The 24627-nt window shown below is 42.4% G+C and overlaps 1 protein-coding gene across 5 annotated transcripts; it reads right to left on the bottom strand.

Moving 5' to 3' along the window:
- Positions 1 to 4831: 4831 nt before the first annotated feature.
- BCL7A (BAF chromatin remodeling complex subunit BCL7A) lies at positions 4832 to 23752 on the bottom strand. Of its 5 annotated transcripts, XM_061466310.1 has the most exons (7): positions 23505 to 23712; positions 19514 to 19622; positions 15877 to 15958; positions 12387 to 12483; positions 10345 to 10512; positions 7409 to 7530; positions 4832 to 6436 (listed from the first exon to the last, which is right to left on the bottom strand). In XM_061466310.1, exons 2-7 carry the CDS (start codon positions 19546 to 19548, stop codon positions 6365 to 6367), a joined length of 576 nt encoding a protein of 191 aa, XP_061322294.1. In that variant the 5' UTR covers positions 19549 to 19622; positions 23505 to 23712; the 3' UTR covers positions 4832 to 6364. The 5 variants fall into 5 exon arrangements, with proteins under 5 accessions (XP_061322294.1, XP_061322292.1, XP_061322291.1 ...); XM_061466308.1 differs by lacking the exon at positions 19514 to 19622 and having other exon boundaries at positions 23505 to 23751; XM_061466307.1 differs by having other exon boundaries at positions 4832 to 7530; positions 23505 to 23723.
- Positions 23753 to 24627: the final 875 nt, after the last annotated feature.

Raw genomic sequence — 24627 nt, 5'->3', positions numbered from 1 at the left:
GCTCCAGAAGCAGCCTGCAGCTACAGAGAAAGGGTCAGGACAGAGCTTGTACTGCCAGCCTGCCGCTCACACCTACCCCAGGTACCTGCTAGTACGTGCGTAAAGGCTGCACGGTTGATCCAGGGACAGCAAAGATCAGATTTCACCCTGCTTAAAAGCATAAAGGAAGCAATGGATCCTGTAAGTCACCATGAAAGCACAGCGACAGCACATGTATTAGCCTGGGGAGAGAACAGCAGCTTACAGCACAAGAGCCCATATACATATGTATGGCTGTACCAAGTCAAGAGGAAAGATCTCTAGCTTGCCCTGTAAAGCAAACCTCCATCACCAGCAGAGCATCTGTGTTCTAGGTGGGATACCCCATTTGTACTAAATTGCTTATATTCTCTCAGTTCTAGGAAGTCATACTTAAAAGCAAAAACCATAGTCATACTCAGGAAGGGAAGAAACCCAAACTAAACAAACATTACATTGCCACGTGCTTCTGCTTTGTAAAACTAGAAGTAAGATCAAGGAAAACTCAGGAGACACACAGCAAGTCTTGGGCACAGGGGGAAGAGGCATTTCTGCACTATCACAGTTATGCCCTTGCAGTGATCTAGTATTTTCCATTAGAGAGCATGAAACCAAGATAGGTCACTGGGTTTAGGGCAGGAATGGTAGGTCAAATAATTCCGCACACATGAAAGGAGAAGTAAGGCATGGTCATACCATGTGAGGGCTGTTAGAAATCCTTGCAACTCAAGACTAACATTTAGCTTAGTCAGCATCACACAGGGCTAAATTCTTCAGAAAAGGCCACAGAGATATTTAGCTTCAAAGCTGATTATTGCTCCCTTATATTAATGTTGGCTTAAAATAAAGACAGAAAAAATCCCAATGCTGCCTCCCAGCAAGGCATCCTGATGGGAGTACTTTAAGTCCTAAACATGAAAACATTTCAAAACAACATTCATAGCTTTACAATATCTATTTTAAATCACCCATATAGTTTGTTTAGAACTAAACCTCAACTAAACAAAGAAGAAAACCCCAATCACGCATCAGGCAGGATATAGAACTTCCATGACATCAGACTATCCATCTACCTCACAAAATTGTATGCAAGCCACACTTGCTTCTTCCTGTATGAAAAGGGGGGTGACTTGTTGAAATAAAGTCAGTAGGTAGCAATGCATTTTTCTAAGCAGTTAGCAGTACACCAACCCATCATTTAGAACAGGGGTAGCAGTGTTAAGCTCAAAGATTTGATGCAGTTCAGGGTTTTCTCCTCTAGCTTCCTCGGTGTAAATACTGCAGGTGCACGGAAAGCAGCATTCCTCAAAATAAATCCAGTTCTTTTCGAGACAGACCTCCTGGATTGCCTTTTTAGGAGCAGCGTTAAGGTGATCAGCAACAGGTCAAGGCTCCCAGCTATTCTCTCCTCCTCCACAGTAATTCCAAGAGGGAGAGGGAAACACCAAGGAACCACAGGAGCATCATTTAAGTATGTTGCCTTTCTTAACTGTTTCTTTTCAGCAATCTGCAGTGCAAGGTGAAACACAGGCCACCATCTTCTGATGTTCCTTCAACAGCACAGGCTTTTAGCACAGGAGGAGACAGCTATTTACTGGCTTAGAATTCAGCTGTAACACACTGAACAGAGTCAAGCTGTTTAAAAGTACACACAGAGTGTACTCCACAACACTTAGTGGTAAGAGATTACCCTCCTAGATCTACAGACAGGAAGATAAGCATTCCCATTCTGATGAGGCACAAGAGCTGAAGGGATCTTACTCACAGCCTGGCTGTGGGGCTGATTGCAGGCACTGGAGTGCAGCCATCCCTCACCACCCCGCTGGCTCCTCTGCCCATCCTGCTCCTGGGCAAACCACAGGGCCAGCCTCCAGAGCCATGCCCTGCTCAGAGGCTATGCTCTTGCTTGCTCCTTCACCCTTTACCAGCACAAGCCTTACCTGGTCAGAGGCCTTTACTTCTGGGACCCATCTTCAATTACATCCTTGTTTCTACCTGTTCTTTTCTCTCTCTCCAGTTCCCCCTATGTACAATTCCTTTATATAAGCTTGCTGATTTAATCTAATAATCCAGAGAAGAAAAAAAAAAAAACCCTAAAATGAGCAGTTTTCTCCCCAGGTTAACAAATTCAAGTGGTTGAGGAGAGGATGCTATGAGCACCCAGTAGAATGCAAGGGAGGCAACAAAACCAAGCTGGGAGCAGGCAAGCTCGCTGTGGCTCACCCTTCTGGTAGGGGTGAGCCAGCAGCCCAGTTCAGCTGTCTGTGAAACCACAGGCTACTTTGGGACAGAGCACATCAAACACTAAAAATAAACTGGATATTTATATCCCTCTTGAACGTAAAGAATCTTTCCAAAACTCTCCAGGAGTTTTACCCTTGCCAGCATCAGACTTTGAGCATGTTTCCAAACTGAAGCATGTTTCCACACTGTGCTCTCCTCACTCCAATTTCAGTTGCCACAGCACGTTAGCACCTTAAATGACCAAGTTATCCTGCAGGTTGCTGTAATTACATTGGCCATATTTATTTGCTACAGCAAACTATCCCCACCCCTCTCAGGTCTTTAGTCTACTCAAAGGTGAAACATACCAAATGAGACCCCACCACAGAATGCACGTTTAAAAATACAACTTCGAAAACCAGACATTTATTGTGAATTTTAAAAGAAAACCCAAACTGAGCTTCAGTTTTGTGATAAAAGTTCTTCACACAGTTGTTCATGTTGTGATTTTTTTATTTTATTTCTGAAATGAAACCATTGTACATTGTACAAACCATAACTACCGATGGAATAAATAAGTGAAAAATTATACTGCTGTACAACACACACACACACAAATCATAAGATGGAAAACGATTAGGTATTGAAGAAAACAAAAATCTTTACACCTTCTAACAGGCCCTTAGATAGAAAGAACATTCCAAAACATGACAATGTTTGATGTATGAAGAGAGCCACCCAAAACCAGTATTTTAGACTGCCTTGTTGATTTTTTTTTTGTTGTTTTGTTAAGTGCCAGCACTTTTTGGAATGTTTAACAACTACTTTCCCAAGCATAAAAATTCCAAGGAATAGTTCTGCTATAAAATGTTTGGCTGAGTAAATCGCTTATTCAGAAGGCCTTCCCACGTGTTCCACAGACTCAGCTAATTCACTTGCTTCGAGTTTCTTTTTTTGTCTTTTATTTTTTATTTCCTTTTTTTTCCTCTTTTTTTTTTTTTTTTTACTTTTGTATTTATTTGTAACTGAAGCTCCAACATTCAGCATTGTAGCAAGGAAGCACTTCTTGATATTTGCACTATTTCTAAAACGTCAGCTGTATGAGAACTTTCAGTCAGCTTGAAGAAAATTACATCTCTCCTTCTGCTCCACGTCTCAATGCTTTCAATAAACCCTTTTACAGTGAGTTCATAAACCCAGTTTCTGGTAGAGATAGGTCCAAACCAAAAAGAAGCTGGATTTAAATCTGGCTTCAAACCCTAGGTTGATTTGAATTTGATGTTCTGGTTTGGTCCCATCTGTACTTTCTGGCATTAAAATGTGTTTAATCACATCCGTTGGCCCATAAATGTTATCAGGCACTTCAAAAAAAGACTAATAACAGTCTTAGACACTATTTTGGATTTCTTCATACCAGATAATGTCAAAGTCTCCTCCTTTAGAGACTGACAATAACGGGTCTAAGGAACCCAAATCTATCTGCTTGTTCAGTTGTCTGTTGTCACTAGAATCTCTGGTTTAAAAAAAGAAAGAACAGTTCTGAATGTATTCTGTATAAGCTGTAAATAAACCATTACTACTTCAGAAATAAAGCCTCTAGGAATAAATATGGTTATGATGCCTTGTCTTGTAAGCCACAGAACAACGAACAGTTCTGAGCAGAAGCCACAGGAGAGAAAAGGAAATTGATAATTAAACCTGTTGATGTCAATAATGCCAATAAATGCTTCTATCTAATGAAAAATTTTGAGGTATTTTTAGTGCTATTTATATATTTTATTTCTTCCTAAAGTACAGGAATTAGTTTCTAAATGAAAAGTCTATTTACTCCCTTGGAAACGTCTACAAAATTAAAGTTAAAAACTTGCTGCGATGCACCTGAAGACCGGGGTTAGTAAACATGACTAGTGTCAGAGGTGGCATCAGACTCGTCTTGTTTTAGCATTAAAAACAACAGGAAGTTAGCAAAGCAAAAATATTCTTACGTTTGAATCTTTCTAGATTTGCCCATTTAATATATCAATAGAACTTCTCACAAAATATCACTTAAATCTGAATGCAATATACATACAAATCAATCGTCATTGACCAGTTATCCACATTTTAGGCATACACACAATTCAAGAGAGAATTCTACCGTTTCATTGCATATATTGTGCAAATATAGGGGTTGTGGGTTTTTTTGGCTCCTCATTTCCTTATTTTCAGAATGGACTTCATGATCAGACCAGAAATCCCAAAAACTTATTAGGGAGCACACTGTTTTCATGAATGATTTGCAATCCAATTTTTATTCAGTTAAAATCCAAAAGGTTTTATTTCAACATAAAGGAAGAGTTCTGGAACTGAGTGTCAGACGTTATTTGGCGTTCAATCCTACAAACATCCTATGGAAGGTCAGTATTGGCTCCCCGCTCCACCCTCCTTCTATTCCCTCCCCCCATTCCCTTATTGTTTCTCATAATAAAGTGGTAATTGCAAAAGCAACAGTAGTCTAAGTACAAGCCATTTTCACTATTGGAGAACCCAGAACTAAATAAGCTTAATGAAGAGCTAATCCTCAAAGTGTATCAACTGGAAGCAATGTTGGTTTTCCCCTCCCCATTTAAAAAAGTATTTACAGTTCTTAGCTTACAAACTATAAACCGTTTTCATAGCTGTGAGATCATATTTTAAACGACAAGTTCCATCTCCCACACAAAGTGAAGACAGACTCAGGGCCTGATGCAGTGACACGTGTGTACATCCATCTGTATGTACATGCATGTGCGTGCACTGAAGGAAGAAATAAGCGGTTCCCACCAACACCGGGTATTTCTAACTGGAAGCTCACCCTGGAAGCACAAAGCCCACTGTAAGACCAGGCCCCTGTGCCCTGATGCAGACGGTTTTGCACCTCTGCATGCCACCAACTGGAAGGGAGCTGCACATGCTTCGTGCCTGTCCATAGTGTTTCACATTAGCACGCTTCAGCATCATTGGAAAAGGAGAAACCTTTTCCAATGTTAGGAAGAACCTAACAGTGATGTAGGGACTATGGAAACAACAAGGCTTATTTACAAGACTTGCTGAAAGGAAAAAGGAACCCCCGAACACAGTATTAACCTGGAACATAGAAGTAAACATCTCATACAGAAACAGTACAGTGAAATCCAGTTCAGTGAAAACATGATATCAAAAAAGACCAATTGAAAATAAATTCACTGTGCATTAATCCCTTTGATCCTATTTATATACATAGTGGAAGTTTTCTGTAAAGCAAGTTGTACCCAGTACAGAGATCTGGACCTAATACTTAAGTATTTTAACTGCTGTGTTATAGTATATATTCAGATCTGGACTATAAATGGTAAACAGATCATGTTAACTTCTGATGAAGTTAAGTACTTAGAAGACCAAATTTACAGTTGCGAATGCCATGCATTCATAAAAGATCTCCACTATAGCTGCTAACATAAAATATCAAGCTCCTTTTTCTCCTTGGACTCCAAGAGTGAAAATGGCTTCCTGACCTGTATTAAAAATTGAAGCACCAGGGATTTAAAAATTAACAACAAAACAAAAACCCCAAACAGAAAAGGAAAAGAAAAGAGAAACAAGCCTCACTCTATGGCGTTATACAAACATAGGCCACTTTGCAAAGGAGACAGTTGCAAAACAACTTCTTTAAAAGTTAGCACTGTTTTCAGAACACAAGGCACAAAACAAAAGCAGACGTCACGCCAGAACAATGAACTTCACATGAAAGCTAATACCTGACCTGTACCATCCTTAAATATCTTACATTGTTAAATAGAGAAATGAAAAACACACAAAAAAAATAATACAGCAGCAACATAATTGTAATTTTGACTTTAGAAACAGTGCGTAGACCCCTCCTGAGTTGTTTACTCCAACCATTTCAGAGACAGTAACTTAAAAGTTCTCAACGTTTGTTTCACAGGAAGAAAGTTTTCAGTGTCTGAGAAGTTAAACCTTTGTTAGGCTTTCTTGGATTTTTGCTTGGTAACTTGAAAAGTTAGGAGTTCTGTCCTCATCCAAGAGAAGATGCTTAAGTAAGGTTGTTCTAGAATTAAGCCCACTGATGTACCTTACATAAAAACTGACCAGAAAAATCTATAGTCTAAATCTCTTCAACATTTTGTTGGGAAGCCTCTACTTTCATCTTTTTAGAAGGTGGCACTCCTTCAGAGTCCTTAAGGAGGGGGAAAAGAAAAACAACCGTGTTATCATTGCACTGAATTTCAGGCACCACAAAGCAAACAAAAAGCAAGAACAAATCCCTGGTGTGGCATTTGTAAAGCACAAAGCATCCCTGGATGCGAGAAATGACATGACCAAGTGCATTTGCTTCCTGAAGCCACTCCTCTATTTACATCTTACCTCAAACATCTTTACACTTCTTGTCGTCTACAGACAAAGGGCAAAATTCTAGTTCCAGGCTAAAAACCACAGTGAGTATTCCAAGCAACAGCCTTGATGCATGGTTATACCCGGCCTTCCCTCAGCTCCACGCTCGAGCACAACCTGCACCAAGCGCACATGGGTTTTCTCCTGCTGCAGCCAAAACAATCTTTACAGGACAGAACACGCAAGGTTTGGAAGGTGTGAGGAGTGCACTGAAACAAACCACCCGTCCCCAAGGGAAACCAGTGGACTGAGCAGTGCTTTGCCTGAGGGTCTCAGTGTGAGCAGGATAAGCCCAGGGTAACTTCTTCCTCCCACCCACCGTTTTCCAGCAGAGCAGTGAGAGAACATCCAAACATCTTACCCACCAAAATTAACTTCCCTGACTGCTATATGCATTCAACTTTGTAGAAGGTATTTTACTTCTGACTGGCCCTCGGAAGGGCCTGTCCAATAGGTTAGGTCCAAGCCATTTATTACCATTAAGTTTTAATATTCCCTTACAAAAGTAACACAGCCTGGTTTAGGAAAGTGAAAAGTAAACCAGACCAATCCAGTCTTACTGTTCAAACCATGTGAAATGCAAGAAGCCAGTCCAGTGAGCCACAAAACCAGATACATGGCCATGGAATACCCCACGACTCCACTCCTCACCTTTGGAAATGAGTCTAAATATAGAACTGGCCTCCTTACATTTGCTGTTTAGTAAAAATACTCCTTTCCAAATTCCCAGTAACCGGGCTTTTGTGCTGAAAGTTACCTGAGAGTTTTTAGATGCCTCTGTAATTATATCATTTTCTCCAGAGGACTGGATTTCTGCTTTCTCTGAACTATTCATGGAATTTTCCACTGAAGACTGTGAATTCTGTTCATCAGAGGTATCTGAAATGACAAGAAATAATTTTCAGCAAATAAATTTAAGCATTCAGCAGGAGTTTTTAGGGTATCTTCTCAATTCTAACACTCCAAACCCATACATTTCCCCCACATGTAAAACATTAACGATGTTGGCAACACACAACTGCTGGGCTCAGTCCCTAGAGGGAGCTAAGCTCCCGCACACCCGCTAACAGAGAATCATGTCAATGCTATTCGCAAACAAGTTTCAACATCAACTTTGCAAAGGGGCTGCCCACTTGACAGCAACTTGCTTCAAACCAGAAGGGCAGCTACAAAAAGGGCTGAGCGGTGATAATGAATGGATCTAAAACTGCATTGCTAAGGAGAGAGAATTATTACCTGAATCGAAATTCAGACATGTATTTGCAATCCACTTTCTTCTTGATACTGCTTTTAAGATGAACTTTAGGAATGTAACCAGCTTAACCACTAAGGTTGTAGAGTTTTTAATTCAGGTGCATGCTTGTGGAGTCTTCCAGCTTGTTACAGCTCTTCCCTGCTTCCAGTTTCCCTGCTTGTTTGTTGTTTGGTTGGGGTTTTAATTTGTTGTTTGCTTCTTTGGCCTTTGTTTGTTTGCAACTTTCTCTCTCAAAGCAAGACTTAAAGAGTTGAAGCACCCATTCACTTGAAGAAGACACCAGCACTTCAGATGTCTACAGATCCCAGGAAGTTCTGACACTGGATGTCCAGAAGCAGAGACAAACAAAACCACCACCCAAACCCAAACCCCTTTGACTGTAAGAGGTCAGTTTTGTTTCCTTCAGTACCCACACCAAGAACACTGTAAGGACTGAACCCATGCTTTCCTTTACCTCATTTAAAAATCCTTTTCAATACTCAGAAGTAGGCATGGAGTCACGTTTCATGAAGTCCCTAACCCAAAAAATATATCAATTCATTCTAGATGAAGAGAAATGCAAGATCAAATTTACTTGGACAACACTGGTTAATGAAGATGCATTAACCAGCAACCAATGGATATTTTTGTGGTGTACTGTATGAAAAGCATCATAAGCATTTCCTTGAGTTCCTCTGACTGAATTCAAGATAAAGAGCTGAGTAGTCTCAAAGATCACATACAGCAAACTCGGACAGAACCATCTTCCTTTCCATGTCTCACCAGAAAAGCATGTTCATACTGATGAAGAAACAAGACCCAAGGGTCAGAAGGAATTCCAGTTTCTGCTGTGCACATCTCAGTACACGTTGCAACTTGAGCTAAAGAGCACCCTGTGATGGGCCCATCTGCTTGTGACAAACACACACCTAGAGCAGCTTCCACAACAGACAGCTCAGAGCTGCCCTGTTCTCTTCCAGTTGCTACAGACAACTACCACTCAGTCTGCTGCTGACCTTTGGGCAGGGGTATCCAGATTTTAAACTGCCAAGCCCTGAGCAATTCTGATGCTTGCAATGACTTGTGTACACAGCAAAATGATCTGAATGCACTTGTTTTCTTTAAGAAGCCCACATTAGGCATTTCTGACCCCTCAAAACTGTCTCGTAGCTTTAAGGGACCTCCCTAATTTCAGTGTAGTAACATGAGATAGATGTACAAGATCATAAGCCCTATTCAGTTGAACAATTACACAACCCTAAGGGTTTGATTAACACCTTGGTAGGTAAGTCATTATTTAGTATTTTTTTAAACACGCTGTATGACCAATAGAAAAAAGCCCGCCTCAATAACAAGGGTTTTCTTCCATTACTTCTCCCTTTCATTCTACAGTAACTGGTGCTGGAACTAATCCAGACCTTGCTGTGATTTTCCCAGACCTAAATTTAGTCAGGAGAGTACGCGTGCCATGTAACAACTTCACACGGGCACGTTCAGGCAATATTAGACCTAGGAGAAAATCCTTTCTGTTTACGTGCCCAAATCTGCTCCGTGAGTTTTCATTTGCAGGATATGGTGTTTTGATTTACTACAACTCCAGTTGTCAGATTTTAACCCCAATTAGCAATGACAACACTGAACACTCTTAACCCATCCCCTGCTACCACTGAGATAAAAGCTCTAAATTTAAATTGGTTACTGGCTCTACTGAGCTAAGAACTAAATCAGGAGGGCATCATTTAATTGCTTTGCTATGGGGAGAATTCTGCAACCAAATCATTAGAATGATGTTAAGGACATCTTTTATCTGTTATAATAGGATGAAGAAAGTTATCTTCCCAAGAACATAAATACAGAGCATGTTCCAATTACCCAAAATACCATTTGAAGAGTGAGGTTCAGAACAATCTCTTAACCCACATGTATTTTTAATCTGTGCACAACAGCAGAACAATCTTGTAATGCTTTTAGAAAATTAGGACATGATTCAGAGCTAACTTTTGAATAAATAATTAGCAGGGTTAAAAGCAATTACATTCGAGTTTACACAATTAAAAGAGTCATTTCAAAGTATCTCACCTCTATTTTACTGTCACACTACATAATGAACATTCACAGATCTACAGAAGTAATAGTTCCTCAGATTCGTGTGATTACAGGAGCAGCCATTTCAAAGATTATTGTATTTCCTCTTTCAAGACTGAGATTATGACAACAATGAACCAAGTATGTTGTTTGTTTCCTCTCTCAAAAGACCCTGATGTCAATCTCACCCTTCCATCTGTATAACAGCATCACCAGTAAACCAGAGAGATTAAAACCTATTTTGACATCACTGAGAATTCAGAAACCATCTTTCAAATTGTTATTATTCCGTTTTTAAAATGGATAAGCAAGTAAATGATACACTAAAGGACAACGGTTGTTGTTTGGCTTGGAAGGTGGTCTTTTCAGCTTACCTTCTGAACCAGGCTGCTCCTTTGCTTCTGCCTGAGTTTCATCAGACTTGACTTCAGTGCCGTCTGCTTGTGTTGCCAAGTTCTGTTCTGGTGCTGGACTTGAATTACTACTGTTTTCTTGTTTTATTGGAGAAGCATCAGCTATTGAACTCTGGTTGCTGTTGTCATCTGTTAACAAATGAGTTAAAACCAAGAATGTCTCATTTGACAAGATAAAAAGCACCCCTGAATTCTTCCATATTTATTCCCTGATAACACAGGATACAGTCTTAGCTTGTTGGGGATGCAGTCCAAGCATTTAGACTAACACTACATCTAACTTTTTCCCACATTACCACTATCTTTGCTCTTTCATCTTATGCTGCAAGACAGGAGTTTTCTAGCAGTTATCAAAAATCAGAGAACTTCAAAGTGCTCTTGCTAATTTTATACACTAAAAACGAGAGTGTTTTACTCAGATCTTGTCCAAAAGAACCCAAAACTTCACAGTATGAGTAAAACAGATCACGAGACGCAACAGTCTCATTTTATAGCTCATATAACACAGGGCCAGTAAAGTCTTCATGCTGCAGTTTACAAACACTCATTACTACAAGGTTCAGATGAGCAGTTTTCCAGTTGTCCCTTGAAGGTAAAAAACCAAACCCAACAGCTACAAACCCAACAAAACCCCAAAGTCAAAATGTAACATCCAGTCCCAATATCAATAGTTTCCACGTGGTAATTGTCCAAAATCTTGGATCACAGTAACTTTATGCAGCACAGACTGCCTGTGTAGTTAACAGGAAATACTCTGCCTGCATCCTCTTCCTGAGAAAGGCAGTGACAGTGGTTTACAGATCTCGGCTAATATTTCATGGATAGCAGTGGCGTGCAACTGCCTGTAATCTTTAAAACAGATTAACAACCATGGATAACCGAAGAGGGAATTTCCTGCTCCCCAAAGAAAACTAACCCAGCAAAACATTGTTAGTTAAATCACCAGCATGCAAGTTAATCCCATTCCCTCTGCATCTGGACAATCATTACATCCAAAGGACTCCAGGAACGCGTAACTCGTGATGAGACCATCCCTTTTCAGAGCAGCATGAAGTCAGATCAGTGTCAGTTTATAATGAAATTGTACAGTGTGGCTTAAACCCACAAATGATAAACTATAGAAAAGCAAGCAGTATATTCACATCATGGATGGGAGAGACAAGACATCAGAAAATGAAATGATCTGACTAAGGCAAAAGCTATGAAGTTTGAAACATGAAAAATTAACCAGATCTGTGAACATCCTGCTCAATCCTTTAGCTGCAAGAGCACACTTGCTGTGAACACTGCAAAAACCAACCAGGGGGCAATACAAATGCAAATAAAAGTGAAATGAAAAATTTACAACCACTAAAAAGTGAACCCCTCTCATCAGCTCAAATATGGCATTCTCAGCCAGAACTGTTGTCCAAACACCTAGAAGGTAAAAACTGAAACAGAGCTGAGCTGGGCAAGCTCCTCTGTCCTAAACACCAGGTAAACACTCAGTTCACACTTCAAAAAGCTGACCTAATAGTGCCTGACTATCAAGCAAAAAGCCCAGTGCTTTCTTAACCCAGTGATCTCCTCAACCTGAAGCAGGAAGAATACAGCTCAGAACCAGACTTCACTTTCTTGGCTCTTGCAGAATTCTTTTGACCTGAATCACCTACATAACCTGCACAAATTATAGTAAGTGCCACTGAGGCTTTGGGGGTCTTTTGGTTCTTCAAGCAGCAAACCCAAGAGTTACTACTTCACACAAGCATAGTATTTTGAATGGTAGATACTCTGGGTTTAGCTCCACTAACAATTTTTTTTCCCCACACACAGCTCAAATAAAAATAGTGTTTAAACAACTGTGAGTATATCCACAGAAGAGAGTTCCAAGGTACCAAATGAGTATCTGATGCTGTTTTCACTGACTCAACCATGCCATCCACACATCTGAGCAACAGAGAATCTGACACTGTTGCCTTATACTGTCATAGCTGTGTAATAGGGGCTGCCCTTCTCCCACTCACCATGCATGTCCATCATCCCTGGGGAGGAGCTGTTCTCTGGAGTGGTCACTTCAGAGCCACATTTTTCATCTTTGCCTTTTTTCTTATTCTTATTTTTCTGAAAAACAAAGGGCATCACAACCAAATTAGACTACTACCATGCAGAGAAATCCATGTTGCAATAGAACACCCTTTCCACTCATTACTTCTGTATCTCACAATTCCAAGTGAGAAATAAAGCCAGCGTAATAACTGACATTATCAATAATGTATTAGTCTCAGTAACTGCAGGGCTGGTTTTCTAATTCATGACACAAAACACTAAAATAAACAGGTTTTTATATATAAATTATAGTCACAGTTACCACTTAAATGTGATCTTTAAGGTCTTTTCCAACCTAAATGATTCTAAGTCTTTCCTCTTCAAACAGCTGCACAATTTTTGTTAAAAGTACAAAAGTTACCAGTAATACCCCTCATTCTACAAACAGAGGATCTGAGGTATGATGATTAAATGGCCTGCTCCAACTGAGCTGGAGAACCTGGCAAGTGCTGGCTGATAACTTTGTACTCAGGCAAAAGAGCTCCAAAAGCAAGGCCAAGAGAACCTCTGCTACACCAGAAAGAAAGAACACTCCTGATGAGAGGCAGTGCTAATACTTGTGTCCTGAGCTTGTAGCTCTGCTCACTGTATGGCTTATGCATAACACACCACTACAAAACTCAATACACTCTCCTTTTCGCATCAGGAAGCTTGCAGAATACACCCAGACAATATGCATGCATGCACAACAGAAATGATAACAGATGTGGAATACTAATGCTATAGAGACAGCTTTTTACCTGTATCTCAATGACCAACACTTCAGAGACCTCCTTCTCTACAACGAATGCTGTTTCTTCATTAAAACTAACAGATGGGTTAAGAAAAATCAGACTGGCCTCAAACAAAGCGTGTAAGCAAGACAGTCCTGTGTGAACAGTAGGTCACAACATACTCATGACTCAACAACAGTATGGACTGCAAGCACTAAAACAAAGGAGGAGACAGTGGCATCCATCACGTGGGAAATCTGCCTCTGCTGAGGGATGCAGCATTTCCAATGAAGAGGTGATGTAATCAGTCTCACAGCAGAAGGAGCCAGCTGCACCGACTGCTTCTGCAGGACCCTGCCCGCCTGCTGAGAGCACAGCTCAAAGCCTGACTCCAGGAAGAACGCTCGGCAACCCATCCGTTCGGAAAAGACAGTGTCCTCCAAGGAGGGAACTAAACCACAGTCAAATACTGCCTAAGACTGCAGAAGAAATTCAACAAGTGATATCTGGACGGGCTTTTCCCTCTATTTTAAACAGATTATTAGGCTCATTTTTAAACTGTCTTTTTACTTCAGAGAAGCCAGATTTATTCCCTAATACGTGAAACAGACGTGAAAGAACACGCACTTCCTCAGCTTTGCAAAATGAAAGTTCAGAAGGACACAACCTCTCTGAGGTTTAGTGGTTTTGTTTCTTTGTTTCCCAAGGTGAAAAGGACACTCTTGCCACAAGAGAAATACTGAAAATGACTGTGAGCAATTTAAGCTGGAAAGTTTTCTTAGAAAGGGTTAGGCATCAAAGTGTGAGGCTCTACAACAGCCTTGCTAAACTAGGAGGAGGAAAGAGCCTAGCTAATTCTAGTTCAAAGTGCCTCCAAAACAACATGTAGGAGGGGGCAAATAATGTAATCTGTGTTCCCTAAACACAAAGCCAACTTCCATTTGAAACATGAAGTATAAAAAAAATCCCATTTTCCTACTCTAGTAAAAAGCAAGTAGTGTCTGCTCCTCACAGGTGGATGAAATCAGATATAAAAGGATGTCCATAGCAAAATTAAACCACCAAGATGACTCCTACCTGGTATTTACTTTTCAAAATAGATGCACTTGTTTTAACTGTGAGAACTTCCAGAGCGAAAAGTCAGAAGCCTTATAGCATCAAGCCTGCTACAACTGCAGCTGCCCAATGGCCTCTGCTTGTACTGAACAGAACGTGGCTGCAGGACGCTAAAGTAGCTGGTCTTGAAGAAGTGTCCCAATTTCAGCAAATCTGGAGCCTAAACCTAAAGACGATGGCTCAAAACATACAATTAACCTCTGCATAGAGAGACCGTGACATAAACCCATTCTTCTTAACAGAGAATCTGACTTCAGGTACCAGTCACCTTGAAAATTCATCCAGAAACTCACTAGAACCCTTATTTTAAAGTTCCATAGTACCCATCATGCACATACCTTACCTGTGGGAAAACAATTATCAGAAGCTGTGAGCCTAAGTATCCTAAACCTCTCTCTCACATACATAGCACAGCTTTTTCCCCCCTATTTATTACAAATAATAAAATCAAGACCAAACATTTGACAACTAGAAAGAACAAGCAAGTTTCTTTCAGAAACCAGGAAGGGTTTCCCAGTTCATAAGGGATTACTCCACAGAGATGCTGCTCGAACACTGGAAGAATACAAGAGGCTCTACCGCAACTCTGACAGTCACTGAAATCTCTGGTACAACCAAAGGTATAGAAACAAACTCTGTTTAAAAGTGCTAATCAAAAGTAGGTCTTGAATTTCTGCTTTGACTACAACAAGATTTCTGTCTTGGCTGGAAAAATCATAATTTTTCACATTTAACATACTAGTTTTCTTCTGGATAGGTCTTATCTCTTATGTCAAATAAAGTAAAAGCACAGGACAGCCGAAGGAACAAGTACCAAACTTAGGATGTATTTTCTATTGTATCATTAATTTCCTGTGGTACCATGGGTTAGTTTTCACTCTATAACGATATTTCAATTTATAAAATTAGAGCAACATTCATTTGGAAAAATATAATTGTAAACCCTATCAACTTTGACTTTTACACTTATTTTTATGCTACATGATTGTAGCATGGCTCATGAAAAGTGAACACTAAGAACATAAACAGGATGCATAGACAAAATGTCCAGAGAAAACATATGTTACAAATAGGATCATGTCTGCTGTATTGCTTGGGATGGACATCTTAATAACAAAGTGCTCTCAGTCCCACCGGATTTTTCCTACCTTTACTTCAGTGCTTTGCACCTACTTTTGAGCAAAACAGCAGTGATGCACAGATGAACATCCTCTGCACAGTTCCAAACCAGCTACTTGCCTTTAAAGCATCACACAGAAAGAAAAGTAATCTCTGTCTCAGCCTCCCCTCCCTGCCTCCCAGTTATTATGTTAGAGAAAGGTTTCAAAAATCAGTTCCAAGCTGCCTGTTTAACAGTTATCTGAGACCTGATCCAAGCTGACTGCAGGCAGACTGCCACCCACTGTGCCATCATCTGCAGAGAGCAGCGTTTCCCTACAGCTCTTCTATTCAAACACTTGCAAGACCCACACCAGACTTAGCTTTAAGGCTCAAAGAACAGCGAGTCTATTTCTTTTGACTGTCCCTGAACATGAGTGTCTGCATCCTGAAAAAAGCAAGACATCTGCAGGATACTTACATCATCGACTTTAGGCTCTGTTACTGGTACCCATTTGTAAATCCTTAGGGATGTGTCGCCAACTGTCACCCACTTCTTCTCCCTATAAAATTACAATGCAGGAGAAGTTAAACTTTGGATTCAGAAGAAAGTGATCTACTACTGCAAGTTGTCAAGGATTTAAGCAGGCTATTAAGGAGGATGATCTCTATTACATCGTCTTTAGGGCTGCATTGTGCAAATTGTTCTTTGTATTTCACAAACTTGTTAGAGCACTGCTAACCTCCAGATTTCTCAGGGCTGTTACTTGACTAAGTGAGTAACTGCAGTAGCAGTAATAAGAGCTGGATTAAAGATACAGTTAAGAAGAACAGCTGCTAAAAATGCAGATTTAATGCCTACAGTTTTCACTGAAGTTTCTAGAGAGCAGAAGAGGTTTTAGACAGACCAGTGTGTGTTTTGATTGTCATGAAACTGTTCAATGGTATTAGAAATCTAAATGCATTTTGACCATCTGAGGTTTATTTCTGGGTAGAAATTTGCTGCTAGCAATTTAACATTCACTCAACACTCCTGTCAGACAGCTCTGAAATTCCAGCCTTGGAACCAACAGCATTATTGGTAGCAATATGTGCCGTGATGCAGAATTCAGACTCTGGAGAGCCCAGCTCTCTTGGAAAGGCTGAGGCTATCAGAGAGGGAAAAGCATAACCCATGGCACTCTCTGCTAAGCCCTGCCAGCCAGCCATGAAGTCATGACATTGACAGATTGTGGAGGAAATCTGGCTGGAGGGTGTCACTGCGTTAGGGGGGGGCACACGGTCACAGCGTGCAGAGATGGAAAGGATGCTGAACACTTAGTTCAGGGATGAATTCCATGAGCTTTTTACATCAGGCTATCAAAACAAAGTCCACAATGCCAGAGAAATTTCATCATGTTTCTGTGATCCGTTTTCAGGTCACAGATTACCACTGCTGGTTCCTGGGTTTCTAATAGAGCTCTGCAAATGGATCAATTAAAAGTTAACAACAAAGACCAATTCCATTAAATATTCAGGAACATCTGAAATTGATTTGGCATGAGATCTCAAATGTTCTTTTTTAAAAACACATTTAAGGAATAGATTTGGAATTCAGTTACAGACTTAAAAAAAGAAGAAAAAATGGTCTCTGCACGATGGGAGAAGCTGGATGTGACTCCAAATATATATGTGTATATATATATGTGATAGCTCCAGTTTTAGAAAGGGCTTCCAGAATAAAAAGTAGCCACATTGGACAAATGCCATAAACATCCTCCTCACTATTTGTTTTAGCTACTAAAGCAAATCTTACTTGTTTTCCCTTTAGAGGAGACACTTTCCTGTTTTAAAACAAAATATGTTATATATAACAATTTGATAAGCTTTGGATCTGTCCACAAGGATGTTTTAATTAAAGTACAAAATTAGTGCAGATTCATTCCTTTCCCACTGCTCTTCCTGGAGCAGAGCTTTTCCTCAGTGTGTTTAGATACATCCATTTGGATACACTAACTGGCTGAAGCATGACAAAACCCAATTTTATACTAATTTGGAGCTCTCCCGCTAGATGTGTTGTGGAGATGAGTGCATGTCAGTGGAGATGAGTGCATGTCAGTAATGGGAGCACACTTAATTGTGAAGAGATGATCATGATATATTTATATATATTTTTTAGGATACAAGACAAACTAAACTCATTTCTACTTAGGAAAACCTTTGAAATTATGGAAATAAAACCAGCTGGGGTTTTGTTCTGGTTGTGGGGAGAGGTGAATAAATGCTTTTAAAGAATATCAAGATTTTAGTCTTTTCCTACAGCAAAATATTACTCAGAGATGCTGCACTGGAAAACCAAAAGTTCAAGATACCTGTTAGCATCTCAAAGCAGCCTCACACAGCATCTTCACTGGACAGACTGTAGAACACAGGAGGAAACCTATATTAGTAACTTTTTCCTTCTAGTATTAAAGTTAGCCCTGACATTTTAATTCTTTTGAGCTTCTGAAGTACCACTTTAAGTTTTGATAATCCTCAGCTATAGGGACTTTTTTACGGAATTCAATACACAGTAATTCAGACAACATTGGGAATAAGGATATCTTGTGATGGAAGTACACCAACATCCGAGTCCTCCAAACACTTATGGCTAAAAGGAAAACCCATTATCACACTGCTATTATTCATATATTTTACATGTGTCAGCATTTACAGTATTGAAGGTTTAAGACCATAAAAGTATTAGTAAGAAAAAAGAAGACAACCTCCCCTAAAACTTAATCAAATCATTGGCAGCACAAACACAAATTTGTTAACAAAGATGTATGATGACTTTCAGACATTGAAGATCGACAGGGTAAAATAACTTCAGGATTTAAGGCCTTTGGTGCAAATAAAGCTTTGATTATTATCCGTCATTTTGACTGCCTTTCCATTTCAAAACAACCCCAAACCCCCAAAACCACTTCTACTCTGAACACTCATTTTTATCCTATGTGCACAGGCACCACCCCAACCTGCTGATCAGGGGCTTTCTTCTTCATTAGTCAGAGCTTTACTGCTGCTGCCCATAACAGGAGTTTGCTGCACGCTGCACAAACTACAAAATATTCTCACTGCCCAAATGCTGCAGTAGGAATGAGGAATTAATCAACTCCTGTGAAACCTTGAGGAGTTTCTCCACCTGGTTTCCTGTCTATAAAATGGACCTGCTGTTGAACCCATTCATCCCAAGCCCCTGACCAGAATTCCATCTTTGTAACTCCATTACATCTTTGTTAAGCAGTCACTAGGCAATACTTTTTATTGCACTGTCCCCTGTCGTATAGGTTGATTGGAAAAGGTGGCTAATGGAAACCCATCAGCCTGAGTGTTCATATGGCCAACAGTGTGGCAATTATCAACTTTACCTGGCCACATCTAGCTGACAAACTCCATAGCTTTAAAAAAAAAAAAACACTTTTTTTTCTTGTTTCAAAACCTCTCCTGTTCCTCCATGAATGACTCAGGAGTTACAACACTGGAAAATGGCAACACTTAACATATATACAATAGTATTTTTTTTCTTTCAGTCTTCCACACTGCAAAGGATCTTAACTATTTTAGTTACAGTAAATTCAGAAACCAATCAATGCAACAAACCCTTACATTGATCTGAAATTGTGTTAAAGCATTTTTAAATTCTGAACCATATCTACACAGCATTTAAAGGACAGCCAAGGATACATAGGGTAAGCATTAGTACCAACACTTCCTCAGTGCTTATGCCTGAGGCATACTAATATCCTAGAACTTACATAAATATATTCCCAATCCCCAATTCTAAATAGCCCAAGACTCTTAAATGTATTTATGTTTATTAACACTAAAGCTCCAAAGATTAATATCAAATTCCATGCATGAAAGTAATATACCGGTGAGCAAACACAACAGTGTATATTACACTTCATCATGAAGTGTCAAGGTAGCTTCTGCAGCAGCAATGAGTACTTAGAAACATTTGATGGCACAGAAACAGAAAGCCTTTACTGCCAATATATTACCATCCAAGAAAAGGCTTTCACAGCGGTTTGGCCTTTTACCATGACTATCCTTTATCACAGTGATCTGGATTTACACAAGGATTTGCTCCCACATACCCCATCTTCTGTTGATGATCACGAAGTGACGTCATAATGCTGAATTTATCACATCACACTCACTTGCATTGCAACAGAGTTTGGTGAAAATCACAGAATTATGACCTCCCTGTGGGATCAAGCAAAGGAGAAAGGGGAATGGAAAAGAAAATGCCATTATTAGACACAAAAAGTGCTGTCAGATGCACAAAAAAAAGATTTTTCTTTGAAATATAGGCTTCCTCTTCACAGCACGCCTATTGCCAGGTACGAGTTTGTCTGGTGACTAATACACATGGTGTTTCTCAACCATAATGCAAATACAAGAAAATATCATGTAGCACGAATGAACAAAGGCTAATGGTTAAGGAAGCCTCTCTCCGAGTTTAAATATGGTGCCTTATGAGAACCCCTTTCACTTACACAGGCCAGTGAGTTTTTAAGCAAGTTCTGCTAGGTGCCACATTGCAACAAGCACCTTTTCTTACAGTAGAGAGAAACATGGCTTCTGCATGACAAAACTCTAACACACACCCAACTTCCACTGAAGTCAGAGAGCACATCCTGGCTCAAAAAGAAATAATGAGCCAGAAAGAAAAGGTATCACAATTCAAGGACGATAACAGCTTTTTGGGGCCACTACAGCACTTCAGTTCCTGCACATACACTTATTTTTACTTCAGCTGCCACTGCTTGAACTACAATCTTAGCAGGAGGGCAAACACAGACAGTGCAGCAAGACTACACCAGGGGGGCAACCTGGTAGCAGCGAACAGTCTTTTCCCAAAGACATCGTATTAAAAAGCTCCACGTCATAACTACTTCCCAGAGTGAAAGCCTATTTTAAGAATGAAGCACGAGCAGCAAAACCTGCAGAAGCTCAACCTCGGAGCATTACATACCACACACAAATATTTTAGCAAGTCTGAATGGAGACAGTGAACAGAAAAGCTACAGCAGCACTGTCTAGAAATCCTCCTCTAACTAGCCACAGCCAGCGATCCCCACCCATGCTACCGGGTAACACTGCCCATGGTGACTTTGCCCCTTACCTGCCACACAACAGGCCTTGTTTTAAGCTACATCCCAAGTCATGTCCGGCTCTTCAGCTGACTCCCTGCCACAGTAAATGCCTGGCACTTTCTGTAAGTCCTTTCACCAGCTGTCCACGTTCACCTCTGCTTCACCAGGTGCTGTCACTATCCCTAGGTCAGGTCAGAGGAAGGTCAAAGGATTTCTGCATGGATACTGCAATTCAAAGGCAAGGCCACACAGTGGGTCCTGGTACATTCTCTAAACCAGCCCATTTAGAATCTACACATACCCATCAATCTTTGACAACAAAAACCAATCCCGTACCTTTCACAATTCAATGAGGTAAATTTATCTTAAACAACTTCTTTAAATAGACTGTGAGAAAAATTCTAAGTCCTGTTTAAAACCAAGGAGAACTACCCTCTTAGCCATGGCCTTTCATCATTTCTGCCACACAAATACAACGCAACCATGTCTTCTGTGAGACACGTGCTGCATGTTTTCTCAACTAGATGTTCATTCATGAGACCGGTTTAAACAAAGAGATATGGTTACATTAATCTCAAGATAAAAACCTTAACAACTCCACTGTTTACTACTAAGTTCCAGTAATACCAGAAGTGCTGGGAGCTCTACAAACACACACAGAGATAGGGCACCTGCATCAAAGGGCTCACTGTCTAAGAATGAATGCTAATTTTCTAAGGAACAAAGCCCGCACTGATGGAAACTGCTTTCCAATAGGCACGTTCGTGGACGTGGCAGCAGAGGCATTCAGTAATATTGCACAGCAAAGCTGCTGAACACCTTCACAGATCAATAAAGCTTTGGGCAGCGGATCCACTGCCTGCTCGGGAGAGTTGACAGCACAACCTGCCTCTCTACTCACCCTCACGGTGCGAACACGCAAGTCTCCAACAACTCTGTTCTAGGAGATGCTGGATACAAGGTATTTTAATCTTCAGCGGCTGCATTTCCACAGCAGAGCTGTGGATGGCAACAAATTGCTCCTATTATGCAAATACAACTGCACACTTGGAAATTGCCTATGTGGCTCTTCTGAAGATGCAGGAATTGCTAGTGTGTAAAGTTCAACTGAACAACCCAAGTCTTCCCAAACCATTCAAACCACAGAACACAGAATCTCTCTTGCTAATTCCCTGATGTACTTGACTCTGTGGGGGGGGAAATCACAAATTTCACCTTCAAATTAGGATTCCTTTATGAAAATGGTTTATGTTAACACTTGTGACATACACAGACAAAAAGCCACAGGAATACTTCTGACAATAATCGAAAGAAACATTGCAGGGCTCTATAGGAACCCTTTAAAGCAAGTTGTCTCTATTGAGGGTAAAAACATACAAAACTATTTATACCATGAGATTTCTGTTTTACAGAGGAAGCCATAGCAACTGACACGATGGCAGAGAGCCCTTGCCAAGAGAGAAGAAATAAATCAGACACTTTGTTGAATGGCCAAGCTTCTACTCCTCTCTGAAACCCACAAGCTAGGTTTCAAAGGAAGCACGCTGCACTCATGAATGAAATACCTACAGACAAAACAGTCCCACACATCCAACAATGCTCCCGCTTGAACAAAAGTCCTGTCACATCACTACACATTGTTCTGACCCTTCAAAGCTGCCGCCAGTCAGCAAACAGCGCTTCAAAACACCACCCGAGTAGAAGAGAGTTCCTGAAACCAACCCAACCGCGGTGCTGGGGCTGCTCCGCTCCCCACACAATGGCTGGATTCTCTGAAAGCCCCATCCCGTGCCCTGCGTTATTGGACACACGTCCCGAGTCTTTGTCCAGCTCGAACCAACGGGCCCATTCATGCGCTTAAGGCCGTTTAAAACACAACCACCCCATTTCACCCCGATAACAAACACGTTCCAGGCTACGTTTCACTCTTCTTTTACTGAAAGCAAAGCGTTATCGGTGAACTGCAATAAAAGCATCCCCTTGTTTTACCAGTTATGCAGATTAATATTAACCCAAAGGATTTCCCCCTGGATTTCAAATGTTTAAAGAAAGTATTTCAAGATACATGCACAAAGACTACGGAACAGTCAGTCAACTTGCTGGAAGAAAGAGATCTGCTCTCGAATCACACTGGCACTGCTCTTTATCCCATCCAAAACCCCTGGCTCGCCCGTGGGGAACATCGCAGGGTCTGTTTTACTGCATTGTTCAAACACCTCATGTCGATCTTAATAACAAAAGCAGATTAAAAATAAAAGACAAAAGCGGGAAAATGCCAAAACACGTTTAAGGCCTAACAAAAGAGAACTGCTTCGCACGGGGTACAACCTTTAATTATAGCATTTAAAACAAATTCCAGCGGCATCTACCCGCTCGCTCGGGATTTACGGCCACCGGAGCGTTTTGTGGGACACGATCCCGCTCGGGTTTGCTGCGCTTACGTGCAAAGCTCGGGAACTTGAAAGGTGAAATAAATAAATAAATAGGGAATAATGCAGAAATAAACTCTCGGAAGCTTTACAGGGGGATTTTTAACGTGGGTTTGCGGGGGTTTTGATACTTCTTTGAGCACTATTTCCACACAGACCCTGCGCCGGAGCTCCCCAGGCCCCGCTCCTCGGCGCCCTTTGTAGGGGACGGCGGCGGGAGGAGCCCGGCCCGGTCCGACCCGCCGCCCGCCCCGTCACCGCCCGGCCCGGCCCGGGAGCGGCAGAGCGGGGGGCCGGGGTCGGCGGGGAGCAGCGGGGGTCGACGGGGAGGGGGCTCGGCCGCACAATGGAGCCGCCTCTCGCCCTCACACGCCGCCGCCGCCGCCGCCGCCTTCATGTGACTCGCCGGAGCGAAATGGCTTCTGGGTGCCGCCGGCTCCCCGCCCCCCGCGGCCGCCCGGCGAGCTCCGGCCCCGTGAGGGGACAGCGCGGGGGGCGCGGGGAAGGGGTGCGGGAGGGCGGGCGCGGGGTTCCGGCGCGGCGCGGCGCGGCCCGCTCACCATTTGCGCACTTTCTCGATGGCCGCCATCACCCGTTTGATATCATCCTTCGCCCGGCTCCGGGTCTCGGCCCGCACCGACCGACCCGACATGGTGCTGAGGGGACGGCGGCGGCCTCAGCGGGGAATCCGGCGCTCAACTCGCGGCGTCCGTCGGTCCGTCCGCCCGCCCGCACAATGCTCGCTCCCTTCGGCTCCGCTCGGCGCGGCTCGGCTCCGCCCGCCCGCCGGGGGCCCGCGCACTGCGCACGCGCCCCGCGCCGCCGCCGCCGGCAGCCCGCGCGCGCGGGGCCTAGCGGGGGAGGGGACGGAGCGGGCGGCCGCGAGCCGGGAACGGGAATGGGAACGGGAACGGGAACGGGAACGGGAAAGGGAACGGGGACGGGAAAGGGAACGGGAACAGGGACGGGAACGGGAAAGGGGACGGGAACAGGGACGGGAACGGGAACGGGAACAGGGACGGGAACGGGAAAGGGAACGGGAACAGGGACGGGAACGGGAAAGGGAACGGGAACGGGAAAGGGAACGGGAACAGGGACGGGAACGGGAAAGGGAAAGGGAACGGGAACAGGGACGGGAACCCCCGCCCGCCCGGCAGCCCTCAGCCCGTCGCGGAGGTGCCCGGAGCAGAGCTCGGCCGCCGAGCAGCCGGCTGGGGAGTGACAGCCCCGTGCAGCCCCTTGCGCAAGGCGCTGGGACACTGTTGCAGGGCTGGAGCGCGGGGATTAGCGATGCTTCCTGTTCAGCAGAACGTTTGCCTCGTTGAACAGGAGACCTGGTACATCCGTAATAAGCATTTAGTTTTTTCCCAGTGGTTCTGAGGTTTCTCAGCTGCCCTAAATAATGCCAGTAATTTCATCGAATCACGGCATGGTTTGGGTTGAAGGGACCTCAAAGCTCCTCCAGCTCCAACCCCTGCCACGGGCAGGGACACCTTCCACTAGAGCAGCTTGCTCCAAGCCCCTGTGTCCAACCTGGCCTTGAGCACTGCCAGGGATGGGGCAGCCACAGCTTCTCTGGGCACCCTGTGCCAGCGCCTCAGCACCCTCACAGGGAAGAGCTTCTGCCTAAGAGCTCATCTCAGTCTCCCCTCTGGCAGGTTCAAGCCATTCCCCTTGGCCTGT

The sequence above is a fragment of the Pezoporus flaviventris genome, unplaced genomic scaffold, assembly GCF_033815535.1.
Source record: "Pezoporus flaviventris isolate CSIRO_AGI_PZ_B2104156 unplaced genomic scaffold, CSIRO_AGI_Pfla_v1 ptg000041l, whole genome shotgun sequence".
In the NCBI taxonomy this organism is placed as follows: domain Eukaryota; kingdom Metazoa; phylum Chordata; class Aves; order Psittaciformes; family Psittacidae; genus Pezoporus; species Pezoporus flaviventris.
Note: the sequence above shows the minus strand (reverse complement) of the source record. Positions and strands in the feature narration are given on the sequence as shown.

Bases quoted from the DNA above. Each gene is read 5' to 3' on its own strand.
- BCL7A (XM_061466306.1), bottom strand. From the start codon at position 23,596: ATGTCGGGTCGGTCGGTGCGGGCCGAGACCCGGAGCCGGGCGAAGGAT. The intron at 15,959-23,504 runs GTGAGCGGGCCG...GTAATTTTATAG, and splicing joins ATCGAGAAAGTGCGCAAATG to GGAGAAGAAGTGGGTGACAG. The intron at 7,531-10,344 runs GTAAGCTGAAAA...TTGTCATTTCAG, and splicing joins GGAGCAGCCTGGTTCAGAAG to ATACCTCTGATGAACAGAAT.